This window comes from Telopea speciosissima, chromosome 3 (assembly GCF_018873765.1).
Source record: "Telopea speciosissima isolate NSW1024214 ecotype Mountain lineage chromosome 3, Tspe_v1, whole genome shotgun sequence".
Lineage (NCBI taxonomy): Eukaryota > Viridiplantae > Streptophyta > Magnoliopsida > Proteales > Proteaceae > Telopea > Telopea speciosissima.
Window position 1 is genome coordinate 1,051,228 of NC_057918.1, and position 18,293 is coordinate 1,069,520.

General features: G+C 38.2%; 2 protein-coding genes across 4 annotated transcripts; one reads left to right on the forward strand and one right to left on the reverse strand.

Moving 5' to 3' along the window:
• The first annotated feature begins 2,391 nt into the window (after nucleotides 1-2,391).
• On the forward strand, nucleotides 2,392-10,506 carry LOC122656826 (E3 ubiquitin-protein ligase ORTHRUS 2-like). Of its 2 annotated transcripts, XM_043851485.1 has the most exons (10): nucleotides 2,395-3,015; nucleotides 6,277-6,809; nucleotides 7,633-7,758; nucleotides 8,501-8,600; nucleotides 8,717-8,778; nucleotides 8,869-8,971; nucleotides 9,087-9,234; nucleotides 9,834-10,051; nucleotides 10,171-10,236; nucleotides 10,397-10,506. In XM_043851485.1, exons 1-10 carry the CDS (start codon nucleotides 2,536-2,538, stop codon nucleotides 10,424-10,426), a joined length of 1,866 nt encoding a protein of 621 aa, XP_043707420.1. In that variant the 5' UTR covers nucleotides 2,395-2,535; the 3' UTR covers nucleotides 10,427-10,506. The 2 variants fall into 2 exon arrangements, 1 of the variants encoding a protein (XP_043707420.1); XR_006332178.1 differs by lacking the exons at nucleotides 10,171-10,236; nucleotides 10,397-10,506 and having other exon boundaries at nucleotides 2,392-3,015; nucleotides 9,073-9,234; nucleotides 9,834-9,873.
• Nucleotides 10,507-12,865: 2,359 nt separating this feature from the next.
• Nucleotides 12,866-17,885, reverse strand: LOC122655971. Of its 2 annotated transcripts, none has more exons than XM_043850376.1 (6): nucleotides 17,604-17,885; nucleotides 16,264-16,624; nucleotides 14,661-14,731; nucleotides 13,575-13,673; nucleotides 13,287-13,461; nucleotides 12,866-13,098 (listed from the first exon to the last, which is right to left on the reverse strand). In XM_043850376.1, exons 1-5 carry the CDS (start codon nucleotides 17,850-17,852, stop codon nucleotides 13,351-13,353), a joined length of 891 nt encoding a protein of 296 aa, XP_043706311.1. In that variant the 5' UTR covers nucleotides 17,853-17,885; the 3' UTR covers nucleotides 12,866-13,098; nucleotides 13,287-13,350. The 2 variants fall into 2 exon arrangements, with proteins under 2 accessions (XP_043706311.1, XP_043706310.1); XM_043850375.1 differs by having other exon boundaries at nucleotides 12,866-13,092; nucleotides 13,281-13,461.
• Between the last annotated feature and the right edge of the window lie 408 nt (nucleotides 17,886-18,293).

Consider the following 18,293-nt stretch of genomic DNA (forward strand, 5'->3'; position numbering starts at 1 on the left):
ACTTTTTGTGATAAGTCAAATGATATTAATACAAACCACATTTATCATGATAACAGTTTTTGTATTGTGTTCAAGTGTGCATTTATTTTTACAAATTGATAGTTTCCGTTTGTATGATTTAGTGGAATTTCACTTGATTCTTTCCAACAACACTTGAGCTAAAACTTCATTTGCATCATAAAAGGATTAAACACAGTAATTATACAACTTTTTTTTGTTTACTCTATCATTGTTTTGTGCCATGAACACCGTTTTCTGCTATTGAATTCAACAAAACAACTACTAATGAATAGTTCAAACTTCATTAAAATTACTTACGTAACAAACAATGGACACAATATATCCCCGTGCATTGAGCTATAATATTGTTCCAAGTTGTCATCAACACTTCATTTTAATGAAGCAAGGACTTCTTTCTACCGAATTCAACAAAATAACTACTAATGAATAATTCAAACTTCATTAAAATTTCTTACGTAACAAACAATGGACGCAATATATCATTGTGCATTGAACTATAATATTGCTCCAAGTTGTCATCATCAATACTCCATTTTAATGAAGCAAGGACCTCTTCCAAACCAAATGCATTAACATAGATGATCAAAGCAACAAATTGTGATTCCTCCTTTCGTGATGATCTTTTAGCCATTGTTACTTTTTTTTTGGAGGGGGGGGGTGTTCTAAGGCTCAATAAAATCTTCCCCTCCATGAGTTTGCAAAAACCCAAAAAAAAGAAAAGAAAAAAAAGTTATTAGATTGCTTGTCCTAAAAAAGTCACAAATATAGCATTGATTACACACATTTTACCACCATATATGTCTATTGCCAAGTAGAATTATACGAGGTTTATCAAAAAAAAAAAAAAAGAAATTTTTTGGTGTGCACCTATTAATTCCTTATTAACTTAGGACATGAGTGTCTATAAAGGAAGTGCCACAACCCATTTGTTCAATTGTGCACTTGACTTGCTCAAGTAGTGTGTGTCCTGCTTGTAGAATGTAGGGCCGAGGGCTTGGGTCTCGTGTTTGAATCCCCCTCCCACACATGTTGTGCAGGCAACCCTTGCCTCCTTAGTCCCTAACCTTGCACCCCCCACCCCAATAAGGGTGGCCCCATTGGGCACCCAACTTAGCACATAATTATAATAATAATGCACTTTTTGAAGTATATTTTCTTTTCTCACCGTGTGTTCAAAGTATTTGGATAGGATATACCAAATAGACAATACAATGTGTTTAAGTATATACAATATATGTGGGATGATTTTCAATAAGAGTAGAGTAATCCGCGCGTTACACATCAATGAGGGAGTAGAAAATAATACCATCCATATGGGGTCCACATGGTTTGAAATAAAAAATATTCGTTTATATGGGCCCCATGTTTTATTATTACAAGAAAGGGTATAAAGGATTGTGTATAAGCGCAGTACATTCTTCCTTTTCCTAAAATTTATTTTTCCATACATGTGAAAATAAACAACAAAATAAATATTCTAAATGTGCCCCAATATTACATAGAAAGAGAACATCAGAATTGAAGACAAGCATGGAGTCCCATGCCCAGCACAATCATGGACCGAAAGTGCAAGCTAACATATTGCAACTATTTTGCTTAATCTAAATATGGGAATTGAAAAGAAGAAGCTAAAAGGAGCTCACCACGTGAATATGTACATTTATGTGCACTAAGAAGAAGCTCACAATGTCGATGTGCAAATTTATGTACACATCCTTTCTCATCCCATCTGAGGTCTCTATATTCTCCCTCCTCGTTAAACACTGTTTACTAGACCATTCGATCACCCATCCTTCTCATTGGTGGGAAATTGCATTATGCACTTTGATATAGTAACGATTTTCATGGGAAAATCTTTCTTACAATATAAATTTTTTTTTTTTTAGGAAAAATATTCTATCTGGTGCCTACATTTACAAATGCGGACATGGGAGTTCAACACCTCCCAAATGTTATATCCAACGATAACGAGCTCAAGAAGAAAAGACAAAAAAAAAGGTCAATTAAGCTCCACGATCCGGCCATCGGATAGGATTTTAATCTAATCACTATGACCCTGTTTCTATATCTCTCTTTCTCATATAAAATAATATTTCTACCCCAATTTAAGATCGTGTGTCCCCTCATTGGTACGCTCCCCTATGTTACTTGTCGAGGATAATGTTTCAATTTTTAATTATTTGTGTTAAAATTTAAAAAAAGAGAAAAGAATAGGGTTAGTTTGGACAATCCGAACAAACGATCAGCAGTCACTCATTTGTTTACTTATAAAACCATAAATCGTAAGTGGTAAAAAATTAAAAAATCCACGTCAAAGTGAAAATCTTGAGGCAATACAGCCGAAAATCTTTTTACCAAACAAAGAGGGAAAATTCAAAACCCGTCTGAAAAGTGAATTGTCATTTCAAAACTCCGCCCTCGCCGCTTCTCTCCGCTTTTAAAAACCCAAAGGTCCCGTCTCAACCGTATAAAACGATTCGCCATTGGGTGTGTCTTCTTTACTTCACTTCATCCATGGCGACAACGCAGCAACGGCAACTCCCTTGCGATGGAGATGATATTTGTATGTTGTGCAGGAATAAGCCTGCGGACGAGGATAAACTCATATGCAATACCTGCGTTACGCCTTGGCATCTCAGCTGTCTATCCGCTCGCCCTGAAACCCTAGCTTCCGCTTATCAGTGGGAATGTCCCGACTGTGCTCCGGCCGCAGGCGATGTTTCGGCTCCTACTGTTGGAGTTCCCTTGTTATCTGGCGTTTCGGATACATCCACCGATCTGATCTCTTCGATTCGAGCTATCGAGGCCGACGAATCTCTGACGGTGCAGGAGAAAGCGAGGAAACGGCAGGAGCTTATGACCAGAGGCTGTCGGTCGCCGGATCTCGATGATGCCAAGTTGAAGAAGAATAGGAAGAAGAATGATGTCCTTGGCCTTTTCGATGAAAGCTTGAACTGCTCGTTTTGTATGCAGTTGCTGGAAAGACCTGTGACGGTCAGTACATTTTTCTCCCCCATCTATTTGCTGAAAGTTTCGATTTCTTTAGATTTTCTAAAGTTTCCTTTATTAGTTTCCGAAGTTCGATTGGTGTTTTCTCTATTTGAATTTTGAATCAGTTTTGTGGGGGTTTGGAGACTTAAGGATTTGTTTTTCCTTTCTTATATTCGAAAGCGACCGATTGACGATTTTACTTGCCAATCCAGTTCTGTTTAAATCTGGCAACTTTTCAGTTAAGAGTTTTTTTTCTTCCTTTTGTTCACAGTCGACTGTAGTCGTTCGATTGTTCTGCTAAGGTGTTAGAGTTACACATTCGATGTCCTGTTTTCAGTCGCAGGTCATTGGAAAGCCCTCTAACTGCTCCCATCTATTATTTGTTTGTTTCAATCTCCTTAAAAACATTGAGTCGGTTAAATTCTTCTTTCAATGTAAATATTGCTCTATCAGTTACCTTCTTCAGAAATCGACGGAGTTCCTTTGCGCCCTCTCCTAACTGTTCTGCAGTCGAACGAACTATAATAGTGATATAATGTTTTCTATAGTTTTATTTATTTACCTTTTCGATCTTATCTACTTGGCGCTGCCATTTTCGAGTAGGACTGTTTATTTAAATTTTATCTGGTAATCGCTCTGTTTTACATGTATGCGATCCTTTTTTGCCCAAGCAGTTTGGTTTCCGGTGGCCGGACTTTGTATCGCCTCTTACAGCCGACTGTTTCGGATGCCTACTTCTGCAGGTGAACTTAAGCCTGCACACACGAGTTTAAGAGAGAAGCACCCCGCTCTCTGTCGAATTCACCGGGATTTTCGGGGATTTTTCCTTTTTTAACGGGAATATGGGTCTAAGGAAAAAAAAATTCCACTAACCTTTTCTACACGCCCAGCGACATAGACAGCTGAAGTATATAGCGTGAGCGGTCCTGATCTGATTAGCCATGTAGCAAAATCCAAAATTAGAGTTTAATTAACTATAAATACACTCCCTCGAATGGACATCAACTTCATGTCTAAGATATGGATATGGACAATCTCCCATAGGAACAAAAAAAACAAGGAATTGAACTAGTAAGAGTAATAATGATCTTAAATTTGTGAATATTTTTTTCTTTCGAAAGGAAAATTAAGGAAATATTCTCATAAGGATGTTTTAGTTTTCTGTTTCTATAATTTAGTATCAGGGAAAAGTGAAAAAGAAACTAATTGAGAGATTAAATGGATTTTAGAGGGACAACTTACTTTACATGGAAGTAGATCTGCAGAGTATTTTTAGGAAAATGTGATCTTAAAAATTATGATGATGGGATGTTTAGAAATGATATAGATTGGTCACGTCTCAAAATTCACTGTATTTTCTTGGATTTGGATCTATCCATATTCTCTGCTGTCAGTGCATTCAATTGTAGTCAGTGATTATTTTGAAGTCTCATTTTATTATGGGAGAAAGAACGCCAAGTAAAATCTTTATAAATGAATAGAAGGGTCCATCTGTACACAAAATTTCAACCCTCCTCCAGTGACAGCTATTGAAGGGCGTGCCAGTTTACTTTCGAATATGATTTTTAAAATATTTTTGGCCTTTTATTTCGCCTCTTCGTCCCCCACATCCACCCAAGGGCAGACGGGGAAGCGTAATTTCCCTGCCGACACGGGAGGGGGGACGCGTAGCAGTTTTTCCCGGTAAATTGACCGAGAGACGTCGTTGACATCACTGGTTTCCCTAGCTGATCTGGCTTGAGATGGTGTCCCTGCATTTTTCCTTAGTTTTGATTTATTTTATGCTAAATCTTAGTTGATTGGTGGGCCCTTGTTTTAGGGTTATCTTCTTGCTTCCCCTCCCCCGTGTCTTTGGGTTTAAGCGTCAATATCCTTTAAGTCCATATTTTTGAGTGACACGTGGTCCGTTATGATGTGAGGGTGCACTGCAAAGGGAAAATTATCACGTCCAGTACTGGATGCGGCATAGCAGCACCTATATGGCCACGGTGGGATCTACTGTACACATGGGTGTTACTGTACCGCATGATGCGCACACAGCAGTGTACTGGAGGTGATAAAGATCCACTGCCAAGCTGCCTTGGTTTCCTCTCATCCTTTGTTTTATAATTATTTTTGGGGTATCATCACGCCCTCGGAGTGAATATGGCGTTCTCCAGCGCCAATGTTTAGTTTCAGTTTGTACCCCACTGAACACAATCATCTGAGGAAGTGGAATCCAATTCCATCCCCCTTTTGTGGAATGCTGGGTCGGCAGCCCAAAACACATTTTGGTAATTACATAACGAAGCAACCACGGACTGGTTCAGCCTCAGCCTGGTTATTCACCGAGTAGACATAGACATTCTGTAAAAAAAAATCTATCCTTGCCGCTTCACATTCTGCACTGATTTTTTTTTGTGCATTTTTTGAGGAATGTTTGCTTTCTATCGTCTTCCAATCTCCTTTAGGCAAATGGTTTTGTGTACGGCCGTGTACACAACCGCTGAATGAGGTGAAGAGGGAAGAAAATAGTGTGCGTCTTTCTTGAACGGATTTTTTTGATATCCATTTTTTTCTGGTAAAATCTTTGATGCATTTAATGGTGGACTGTTCCTGTCAATGGTGGAGTTCATGCTGAGTTCTTATGTATAATTGAGTGGTAAATGTTTAAAGGGAAGTAGTGTTCTGTCTGGGAGTGTGGCATAGTGAGTCTATTTCTCTCTTTCCTTGAAACAAGTGCAGAGATGGTCTTTTCATATGGGATGAGAGATAGATTCATGGAAGTGCTGGGTAGACTACATTCCCTAGACAGAGTTCTTTTTCCATGTTTAAATAATTCCTGAAAATCGATCTTTAATTATGTAATTTAATTTTCAATTTCTTTGCTAGTAATCTTATCTTAGATTACACGTCAGAGGAAGAACATTTGCGGATGTTTGAATGAGAAGAAGTTAAGCTATAATACCATGGGATGGTGTCCTTCATGTATGACAATTTTATCATTGATCCTCATTGGTTTGATGTTATAATACGTATGGTGGCGTAAAATACATTGCTTAAAAATATTTATTGGGTTTCCTTTCGCTCTCAAGACGACTCGTGTTAAGCATTTTCCATTGAAATAGAAGCTAATAGAAAAAACTATGCCTGAATGTAAATAATTTTACTAGTTTTAAGTGTGTTGATTTGATTGAAATAGCTGTGAAGGTACACCGCCGTTGTGTTTTTTTTGTTTTAGTCAGAGGATGTGCCGATGATGCTTTCTCTGTTTTGCTGTTTCAGACACCTTGTGGCCACAATTTCTGTTTGAAGTGCTTCCAGAAATGGGTGGGTCAGGGGAAGCGTACCTGTGTGAAGTGCCGTCGAACCATTCCGGACAAGATGGCGAGCCAACCTCGTATCAACTCGGCGCTCGTTGTTGCCATACGTATGGCCAAAGTGTCAAATTTGACCGACCAACCTGGGCCCCTGAAAGTCTACCATTTTATGCACAATCAAGACAGACCTGATAAGGCATTCACTACAGAACGGGCAAAGAAGACTGGAAAGGCTAATGCATGTAGTGGTAAGATCTTTGTTACGGTTCCGCCTGATCATTTCGGGCCAATCCTTGCAGAGAATGACCCCATCAGGAAGCAGGGTGTATCGGTGGGGGAGTCTTGGGAGGATCGTATGGAATGCCGGCAATGGGGAACCCACCTTCCGCATGTTGCAGGGATTGCTGGTCAAGCAGATTATGGTGCTCAGTCAGTAGCACTTTCCGGAGGCTACGAAGATGATGAGGATCATGGCGAGTGGTTCCTGTACACAGGGAGGTTTGTTCCTACACCTAATTCATATTCTTGAATAACTGTCTTTGTTAAGAGATATACACCCATAATACATTGCCCTGTACACATTAAAGATGGGGACCGGACTCTTTCATTTGTGTTGAAAAAAGTAAATACTGAGAATCTTCTTTAAATTTATGCATTCGGTTCATATTGCCCTCAATGTTTTTTTCCCCCCCCCCTGGTATTACAAGGGAAACACGGTTTGGTCCCAAGTTATTTTTATCAACAACTGGAAGCTTTATCACTGCTAAACGAAGCATCTCCCAAAAAGGAATGGTGTTCCTTGTTTTTGTTGTAGTTAGTTATTGAAAGCACACTTCCTCTACCATACTATCCTATTGTAAGTTGAAGGTTGTGGCTCCATTTAAGCTATGAATGGAGAATTAGTCACTTCATGCTTTTGTCAGTGCTGCCCATTCTGTACACACTAGAAGAAAATGCTAATCCTTTGGTAAAATAGCATCTTGCATTTTAAGGTTATTTGGCAGAAATTCCAAGTTCGAAGTATGGGATTCCCTTAGGTGCATGCATGCGACTGGGTTAACATCTTTAATGTGTTTTATATCTCCCCTCCACCTCTATCACGAAGAAATGTGATACGCTGCTAATAGTTTTTCCTGTTTTGCAAGCTTTACCTATCTGGAGAACTAGTTGCATATGGTTGGTTGATATCAATTCTCATCCACAATTATTGATTTTGATTTTTTGTTACTATTAGTTTTGAATCCTCCATGTATCTGTCTCGTCACTGCTGGTTCCTATTATTTTGTTGGAACTTATCTTTCTTTGCTCTTATGGTTGGTAGTGGTGGAAGAGATTTGAGTGGGAATAAGCGCACAAACAAGCTGCAATCCTTTGATCAGGAGTTCAAAAATATGAATGAATCTCTTCGTGTCAGCTGCAAGAAGGGATATCCAGTTCGAGTTGTGAGGTAAGATTCATGTTGGTTATGCTTTCATGCTAGTACACACAACTAAACAAGGAGTGCGCACTCAAATTGTTGAAAAATGTGTAGATTATTTTGTCTGTGTATCAAATGAAAATTTAGTTATAATTAGAATTGGACTAGGCATTTTTTAATTGAGAAAAAGAATAAGCTCTTTTCCATTTCAAAGAGTAGTCATTGGAACATTTGTTCTTGCTCCCAGTCCAAAAAACACATTCTGTCGGTTTTCTTTCTACCAAAAACCTATCTTTAATTAGTGGGTTCCTTAGAAGGTGGACAAGTTGTAATATATATGTTTGGAAGCTCTATTTACTGCTGTTCTCTTAGACAATCAAGGTGTTATTACGTTATAAAAATGAGCTCTTCTTTTAGGCGTCCTTGTGCCCAAAAGACTGTTGTAGTTGTTTGTGTGTGTGGGCTTGCACTCTTTAAACTTTATTTTGTTTATGTAATAAAATATATTGTGAAGTCATTATAAATTCAAATAATTTTTATTGCCTTTTGCATATCCCGTATTAGAATTTACAGTTACTTGCATTGATGTTTTGTAATCCCATTTGCACTAATATGACCATTAATGATTATTTGATGGTCTACCCCCACTCCCCAAAGAAGAAAAGTTGTGAATGTGGGGGGGGGGTTTCTTTAAAATGTTTACTATTTCAATCCCTTCATGTGTGAGCCACGCTTGGTTTGACATTCATTTTATTCAATATCTAATGGACAGGTCCCACAAAGAGAAACGATCATCTTATGCTCCAGAAACTGGAGTGCGGTATGACGGTGTTTATAGGATTGAAAAATGTTGGCGTAAAGTTGGAATTCAGGTAGGATATCTCTTTGAAAGGGTGGGGAATCTAGTGTTTGAATTGCCATCTATTGCCTTTCTCCTGGTCAGATTTTTTAACACGTTACCCTTCTCCCCCCAAACAAAAAACATAAGGGTATGAAGGTTTGCAGATATCTGTTTGTTCGCTGTGACAATGAACCTGCACCTTGGACAAGGTTTGTGATTTTCCAGGATTATCAATTACTCCCTATTATCCTTTTATGGAATTTCTCTTTTGGTAAATTTCTCTGTATTGTAAACTGTAGTGATGAGCATGGAGACTGCCCAAGACCTCTTCCTTCAATTCCTGAGCTTAAGGCAGCAAAGGATGTTACGGAAAGGAAAGAAAGCCCACATTGGGATTATGATGTGAGCAAATGCTACAACATATATATTCTCTTTTAATTTTCTCCTTTATGGTTCCACAACTCCCAACTCTGTGCAATCACATGGTGCATTTCAATCTTTACTCCGTTTGTTGCAGGAGGAAGATGGTTGTTGGAAATGGAAGAAGCCACCACCATCCAGCAGAAAGAAACAAGTGGCCACTGGAAGTCCAGGAGAAATAAAGAAGATGAGGGCGGCTATTAGGCAAGCAAAGAGAATGACAGCAAAGGATAAGCTCCTAAAAGGTTTGCTTCCTTTTGATTTTGTTCTTTGTCAATTTACTCGTTCTTAAGTAATAGCTATTGACTTTGTTCATTATAGTGCTCAAAGATAAATGCTACATCATGATCCTTGCTTAGGAAATATGGCTTCTGCATAATCAACTTGTATAAAATTTGATATTTTATCTGTGCGATGCTAAAATGACTGTTTTTATTGCAGTCGCCTGTTCCATGATTTGGAATCTAATGTTTCCTCTAGGGTTTCGTAAAATGTACCTTGTCTCCCACATGCTTGTTCCATGTAGTTAGGGTTTTGTTTCACTGTGTTTTGTATCTTTTTGGTTATCCGCAGTAAATGAAGTGGAATAAGGTACACTTCCCAAGCCATTTTTGCTAGTTTCGAATGTTAATTTCAATAAATAGAACTCCTAAGATGGTGAAAGTCCAGCTGTTCTTTCCAGTTTCATCAAACTGGAAATGAAGAATGTAGTCTTTGATTAGATGAGATCATGGTATTGAAACTCTCAATGTAAAAAAAGAAGAGGGGTTTGGTCTTCATAAATTGAATTGTAATTTATATATTCACTTCTGTTTATTTTGATGTAATGTCTGCTTTCATGCAGAATTCAGCTGTCTGATATGTCGTAATGTGATGACTCTTCCACTTACAACTCCTTGTGCTCATAATTTTTGCAAGCCTTGCTTGGAGAATGTGTTTGTTGGCCAGACTTTTGTAAAGGAGAGGACACGTCAGGGTGGGCGGACACTTAGGGCACGGAAGAATATTATGAAATGCCCATCTTGCTCAAATGACATTTCTGATTTCCTTCAAAACCCACAGGTATGTTATTTAACTGTTGATATGATTTGTATGATTTATAATACATATGCTAAGAGCAATGACTACTCACTCCAATTTCCAAAACTTCTAGTTAATCTATGAGGGTTTGATTATTATAGGTCAATAGAGACGTGATGAATGTTATTGAGACTCTCAAAAATAAGAGTGAGGAGGAGGCGTCTAAAAATGCTGAAGAATCAAGTGATGACACTGAAGAATCCAGTGAGGAATGTAATGTTGCTGAGAAGTCTAGTGCTGAGTCGATAGAAGAAGAAACTAATGGTACTGGGAAGCCTGATGCTGAGGAATTGTGCGATGATAAAACTAATGTCACTGAGTCATCTGATGATGCGGAAGATGCGCAGAGAAAACTGAAATTGACTTGCAAAAAAAGGAAAGCTGATGATGGAGATTGCTCAAAGGTTATTGACAAGGTTGAGAATGGCAAAATATCTGAAGAGATTCCTGATGCTGCGGGTGTAGATGTTGGAGAAGATTGGCAGGATCCTGGGGTTGTGAGAACACCTAAGTGGAGTTTTAAGCGAAAGAAGGCTGATAATGCTGGTGATTGCATGTCAAAACAGAATGGTAGGGTCACCAGAGGAAGGAAAGCTAGAGAGGTGGTGGATGAAGGAAATGATTCACCATCAAGTCCTCTTCATGTTCGATCTGATGATGGTGATGACTTTGAATAATCCTTCATTGTCGTGAGTGAAAATTGACGATTTTTTTTTATATACTAAGAACTGTTATCATTGGGCAATGGAATTCGCTACAGCCGAGGCCCCCTTCTTTTTTAAGTCATCTGGCTGTTGTTGCCACTGCTGCTTTGGCATTTCATTCATAAATGAACTTGAATGGATGATGCGCAGCAGTTTATAGGATCTCTCAAATTTCTGATACTACTGTCTTTTGTGCGCAAGCTATATACATGCTATTTAGAGGAGTTGTATTAAAGAATAGAATAAAAGATCGCAATGGAACAGTAGAGTTATTGTTTTAGATAAACAGTATTCAAAAACAATTATTGTTTATAAGATATAGTGCCATCATGCAACATCTTATATCCACAACTGCTATACATTCAAATCTATATGAACAAAGATCGTTAGATATCTTGCTATCTTGCTCTGATCAAATTAAAACTGAAAATTTGCTGTGGAAGAATACCTTCTGCCTTTCGTTTCCCCAAGCATAGCTAGCAATGTGTACATGTTAGAATTTTTTTTTTTTGAGGGTGTTTGTTTAAACTTGTTATTTAATCCCCATTTACTAGTGTTTTTAAAACCTGTTTTTTACACATCTAATTATGGCATCACCCTTCAATCATTGGGTCACATCCAACCGAAACTAGGTCGAAATCTGGTACTTTCTTCTATACATGGGGAAACCTTGGTTAGAAGGGTTTTGTCTAATCAAAACCAAGTTGAGATATGCTTTTCTTTGTCGAGATGAGGTATTATATAGGCCTGGTTTAAAATGGTTCAACCATGTTTCGATCGAAACCACCAATACATGGTTTAAACTCTGAATTTTTAAAAATCCACCTCCAATTCGTTTTGAAAACCTACGAAACCGAGATATCTTGGTGGTTTCGACAGATTTCGACTGAGTTCTTAATCCAAGGTCACATCACCTCTCCGTTCTCTTTTCCACGTTTGTAGGAATTGATCCTGACAGTCTTAGGACAAGGTGGAATTAAAAGGCTGAGTCGACCACAGGCAAAGGAATAATCCACTGATTCTACTTCCACTCTCCGGTGAGTCCTGTCTCCAAGCTTCCTCAATTTTGAACTATTGTTCTTAAATCTCTGCTCAACTGCATCATTTAATTCCGGGAAAAACAATCTTACGGTGACAAAAGTGGTGAATCAATTAGCTGTAACCTTTTTTGCCCTTTAATACAAAAAAAGACTTTTTTGCCTTTTTAAGATAACATATTTTTTTTTCAATGAAGGTAATCCAGTCATTTTATATAAATATTCCATTAAATAACTTTTGGATTTTTGAAAATCCTTTTCTACACTTGAATTAAATAACTTTTGAGAGCAAGAGAAGAGGCAATTAAAGAAGGTTACAGCTACTTCAGACGAGAAGTTCCACCCTTCAGTTCTTCCTTTTTATGAATTTTTATATTTGTTTTCCTTATCATGTCTCATGATAGTATGTCTTTCAGAATTGCCAAATTTAAAAGTGCAATGGAGAACTTTAACACAACAGGATATGTTTAGGATTGGACTGGTACTAATATATGGAAACAATAACCAGATAGGATTGGAATATTCAATTCAATGGAACATGATTATAATCAACTTTTGCCACACCCAGAGTCAAATCAAGTGTGGTGTGAGAGGCATTGATCCTGAAACACTGAGGCCCAGGTTAGCTTAGCAAGTTGGATCAGGTTTTTCCATTCCTAGCAATCTAGCACCATAGCTTGTAATATCAGATACTGTCAATGCTACATTCTAGATGTTTCATGATCAGCATTGATTTTTTGGTGTTGTATAGGATTTAATTTATCAGTTTATTGGTCCCCCCCCCCCCCACCCCCATAAGAGGATGTAGTAAACTTATCTTGTATCATATCTTGTGGGTTTTAGCTCATACAAACCCCACTAGAACTTGTCTTTTCAAAAGCTTAATGAAAATGTTCGTAATGCCTCACCTGAAATCGAATGGTTCAATATTGTTCAAACTTCAAACAATTTGAGTAGTCAGTTAACCCACTGGTTGACTTGTCCAACAAAAGAAAAAGAAAAAAAAATGAATAATCGTAAGATTGAGTCTATGAGGAACATTATAACAAGAGTTGAACATCAACTACAATTGATTTTTACCTATCAAAAAGAAGGAAAAACTATTACAAATGTTAAGATTATTACTACAATTAAAATGAGGCTGTAGCATTGCAACTGTATTATCAGCCTACATTCATGTGGAAATGTTACAAAAAACCAATGCATAGTGCAGAATCTGGAGGTTGGGTAGATAGTGATTTTGACACATTTAGCGAGTGCAGCAACCAGTGTTTCATGAGATCTGTTGAATGACCAAAGAGCATATCATAAAGCAAACAAATCAACATATCCAGGTTTGCACCAAGTGTTGAACATAACAGGAATTCCAAAGTGATTGATCAATAGCAATAATACAACACAATTCAAATAGTCATAATAAATAATGTGGTAAGGAAGAAGGTTTAATACACTAAAGAATAGTAGACATACCCTGATGATCTGCTTCCGAGCTGTTGTTGCATCCTACTTCATATAATTAATGGGTGCTTTACTGTACTTTCTAATTAAGCTTCTGGCCAAACTTTTGCTGCTCAAGTTTTTCAAGCAAAACATTCTTTTCACTTTCAGGGAGTGCATTGAACACGAACACTGATTTGTCACCAATGTCATCCTTGAATAGGAGAAATAAAAGATTAAAAATCAATAGCAATCAGAGATTGAAAGACAAGATTAACTGAGTTAAATTACTGCATTTGAGATCATCTTAACAAAAAAAAAAAGAACCTTAATTGGCTGAGTGAACTTCCTCGCTGCAAATACGGCAAAGAGAGCCATCCATAAACCCAATAGACCAAGTTTCACTCCATCATCCATTAAACCAGTCTGCATGTTCCAAGAGGACGGCCATGATCTTAACGTAAATGTATGAAGGGTAGGAACAAAAGTCTACATGTCAGTGGCATAGTGAGGTTTAAGTTTACATATGAAAGGTGACCATGAAAAGCATTGTGCAGGTGCAAGAGTTGTCTACCAACTGCATGGTGGTAGTGGTCGTTTGATATATACCCAACGCCAAAAGTAGGATGCTTTTAATCATCAATTCAATGGTATCTTTGCAGTACCTATACCTTTTTTTTTTGGCAGATTAAACATAATAGGAACAAGTTTTCAATGGAGTTCCAGTGGGATCCCTATCATATGGCCAGTCTCTTCCATGGGCTTAGAGGTTGGTTGAACAGCCAAATCTATGGCTGTCACAGTCCTGGGTTTTAACTAGATTTGTTCTTTTACTTTCTATGGTTTAGAATTTGATAAGGTTCATGTGTATCTTGTAACATATATACACGTATCTACTTTCTTAGTTAATGAAACATTGGAGCACTGTCTACAGCTCTGGTTTCTTAGCTACAAAACTCCTCTGAACGGTGGTGGTGAGGCTCCAGTATCCTATCTAGATCAAGATTGATGAGAGTCCCATTGGTAATCAGGAAGTAGGAAGGAACTGAAATTCTTTCTAGCATCTCTCCAGCTTCTTTCTTTTATCATTCTTATATTCTTTATCTTATTCTTCATTCTTGAAACCTAACACTCTGCCCAATTCGGCGGACCTGTATTGGCCACTTCTATAGATGTGCACCATGTGAAACACCACTTTCTTAGCAAAAAGCAGTTCTGGTTTATTTAGAGATGCTTAAATCTCTGTTCCTAAAATTGGTCAAAATTTAAATTAAATTCAGTTATATCCCTGCCAATGTGGATGTTGCTGGGAAATCATCACCTTCAGCAACCCCTGAACCTGCATTCTAATTGATTAAGTGCAGAATGGAAAAAGAAAAAAAATATGTTCTAAACGTTATCAGGGGAAAGTACCAGATGCCCAAGAAGAAGTGCGGGGATAGTGAAAGTCAAAACACCAGCTTCCAACTTTCCATAGCAGAGGCCTGTTTGAGCCACACAAGAATTAAAAGAGAAGAACCTGTAAAATTACTACTTGTTCATGGAATAAAAAAGTTACGAGGCTGTGTTTGGTTGTTTTGGCAGGAAGATCTGTGCGAAGGGAAAGGTGAGGAAGGGGGTTCCCCTCAATGTTGTTTGGTGAGAAAGACGAGAGACATGAGGGACAGGTCTCCCTCAAAATCTTTCCCACCTCTTTTGTTGGACACATAATTTGTTGGGAACATCATCCCAGAATTGGTCCTAGGATTCCATTCTCTGAGAAGCAACAAATGCATGTTCCAATTTTTTTTGGGAATGGCATTCCCTTCCCAGTCTTCTGGCAAAAGTAACCAAACGATGGCCAAGAGAGTATCTTACAAGCATATAATGAAATCCACTAGGATTCTCTTCAGATGGCAAATTTGTGCACATTGTTGTCCATGCCATGAAATTGGGAAAGAAAGAGATAAGTTCGTAAATACACTGGCCATACTAATGAGACTAAATCCCAATGCATTTACAAACCTACTGATATAGATGCTTCCTGCACTCTCTCATGGCTTGTACAGGGAACATCAAGTACAGAATATTTAAATTCTACAGAATCCATCAATCACCATTGTGCTAAATTTACCATACTTGCAAAACAAATTATAATTGACAAGCAAAAGACTGAAGGAAAAAACAAATCTAATATTCAGACAGTAGTTCCCACTGCACATGGGAAAACAAAAAAACATTGCAGACAGTAGAGCCTTTCAAAAACCTACTCAAATTACTTTGAAAGAGAAATGGACAATTTTCACTATGACAGAATGATCCAGCTTCTGCACTTTTTAGAAAATGACACCACCTGAATCCCAAATAACTTGGGAGGATAAAAAATGACTTTCTGATACCCGAGAAATGAATGAAAATTTTGACGTCTCAAGAGTTAGACATCTTGCAAAAGACTGTTAACAGGCTTGCTTGCAAAATCAATAGAAATTTAATTAGCAGTTACACATCCTGCTCCACCCCTAATGGCTCAGGTATGGTATTTGAAAAAACCCCTGGTACCTGTCCTGTACACGACGCAGCTACCCACCCGGTTACCATGTACAGTTAATGAGTTCCATGAAGATTTCTTTTTTTTTTTTTTGGGGGGGGGGGGTGCATTGGTTATGCTTCTGGATCATTTTGAAAGGGTCAGGTATGGCATAGGGAAACCTGCCCACATTGCTATTGCTACTTTGTGCTTTAATATTCTTTTCCTCTTTAATTTTCTTTTTGATAATTCAGAAATTCAATGAACAGAACTTCTTTTTGGTTCTACGTTACATTTCCAAAGATTTGAAGGTAAGCACCCGCGGCATGGTGTGGTAGGAAACAAAGGCAGAGGAAGAGGCTAAGGCGGCTAAAGCAAGGGCAAAGGCAGCGCTCCCTAAGGGCCCCATGAGGCTATGATTATGTCAGACATGTAAAGATCTCATTCCAGGAGAACAGTTACTCAACTGACCCATTATGGAAAAAAATAATACAAGATAATAGGTGTTACCCTCCTTGAAGACGAGTCCTGTCAGAGCTGCAAAGAGAGGCCCAACAAACCACACTGCTGTTGGATTGTCAACAACGTATAGAGTCAAGCTCTGGCCAATTGGCTGGGCAAGGTTTAAATATGCTGCCAAAGATCCAACAACACCAAGTGCCCATAATGCTTGTAGGGTGCGCTTAATCTCGGAAACATATATGTGAATTAAGAACAATGATAAGCCCAGTCCTCCAGCTCCAAATGCATATAACAAATCAAGATATGGCTCTACAATCTCCCTGAATGATGTGTCTGGTACAAAACACGTTGAAGCCGCAATGACAAATGACGCAGTACTGGTCACTAAACCTGCTCTATACAACAGTACCTGTCATAAACTACAAAATGGTCATGTAAAAATGCTCAGAAACAAACTGCAACTAATCAAATAAAAAAGGTGGATTGATTTTTAAACATGGTGAGAGAACTCCTGTGCGAAAGTAATTACCCTCATGCGTCACATCAATGGGGATGAGTTTAGCAGTCAGAACTCCTATGTAAAAAATTGATCAGGTTTAGGGTTTAGACAGATAGTTCATTTCCTGCATCTCCTTTCTAGACTATTTCGCTTGTATCTTTTGGGGTAAAGAATTGCAAATACTCAGTGTCAGTTTAGTGTCTTCTCCAGGATTAACTATCATCCATCTTTTGTTGCTCATCCTTCCAAGCACTTCAGCCAGTATGCTTTCCCCACTTTGACAGTCCGAAACTTCAATTTTTTCTAGCATGTCTCTCAAACTGAATTTACTTACAATATCTGACCCTCAAAGGAACATTTTTAAGGTAAATCCTATTTCTAGTTTTACCTGAAAATTTTCCTTTTACATGGTTTTTATCTGGAAACAAACGGAGTCTTAAATAACAAAAACAATGAGTATCAAGGCCAGGAGCAAGTTCATAGGATAGATTTTTCAATCTCACACTTCTCTCAGTAATGGAAGATTTAAAAGGAATCAACAAATGCTCGAAATCAACGGAAATGTGTTCAAGATACGTAAATTTCATCGGTGATCCCACAACAGGGCAACAACAAAAGCAAATCTTACAAAAATTATTTCTTTGCAGCCAATTTCAACTTAAAATTTAGTTCAATCAATGATAGTAGAAAAAGAGTGCAAAGTTAGCGCAACCAATCTGAACCTCAAACAAGTTCAACTAACGGGGAAAAGAAACCAAAATGGTAGAGAGAGAGAGAGAGAGTTTTTCCAATACGAAGTGATTTTTTTTCTGCTATAGTTCCATGGATATGAAGTAATTGCAACCAAGTGGTTAAGTTGAAACAAAAAGGAATCATGAGAAACCAATACCTCGCGAACATCCGAGGGCTCAACAGTCCAGGGACCGTAAATTCCCTGATAAATTGTTCGATCGGAAGAAGTCTGAGAGCTTTCTCCAGTAGCTTGGCACTTCATGGATCCAATTCGAACTTTCACCTTAGACGATGAGTAATAGAAACGGAGGGAAGGCCTCGAACAATAAACATCGTTAGGGATTGGTGAGATTTGAGCTTTCGAAGGAACAACGAAGGAGGTAGCTGAAGCAAAGAGCGCAGCCATTTTTTCAACTTCAAGAGTAACAGAAGGCAGAAGAAGATGAAAACAACTTATGGTCTTCATTAATTAATCCATTACTCACTCCCACAACCCCCGCTGACGTGTTACGGCTTAGTAGATGTAGATGTGCCACGTGCGCCATTTTCTTTCTTTCCCCTTCTAGGCTTCTAAATATTAAACTCTACAGTTAATCCGGCTCGACCGTCTGGTCCTATTTCCAAACTATTCCATTTATAAAATTCGCTTCTATAAATAAATGGACCGGCTTGCACTGACAGAGACTTTCACACCAAACTGCAACGGATTAACCCTCACTCACCGAAGATGGAAACTGTGTTTCTGTTAGTAGATATGGGGTGAGTTTAATAGTTCTTGCGACTTCTTTTCTTTGCATCCGTCCTATGTTGGGTTTATTTTTTGGTTCTGAGCTGAATTTTTTGTGAT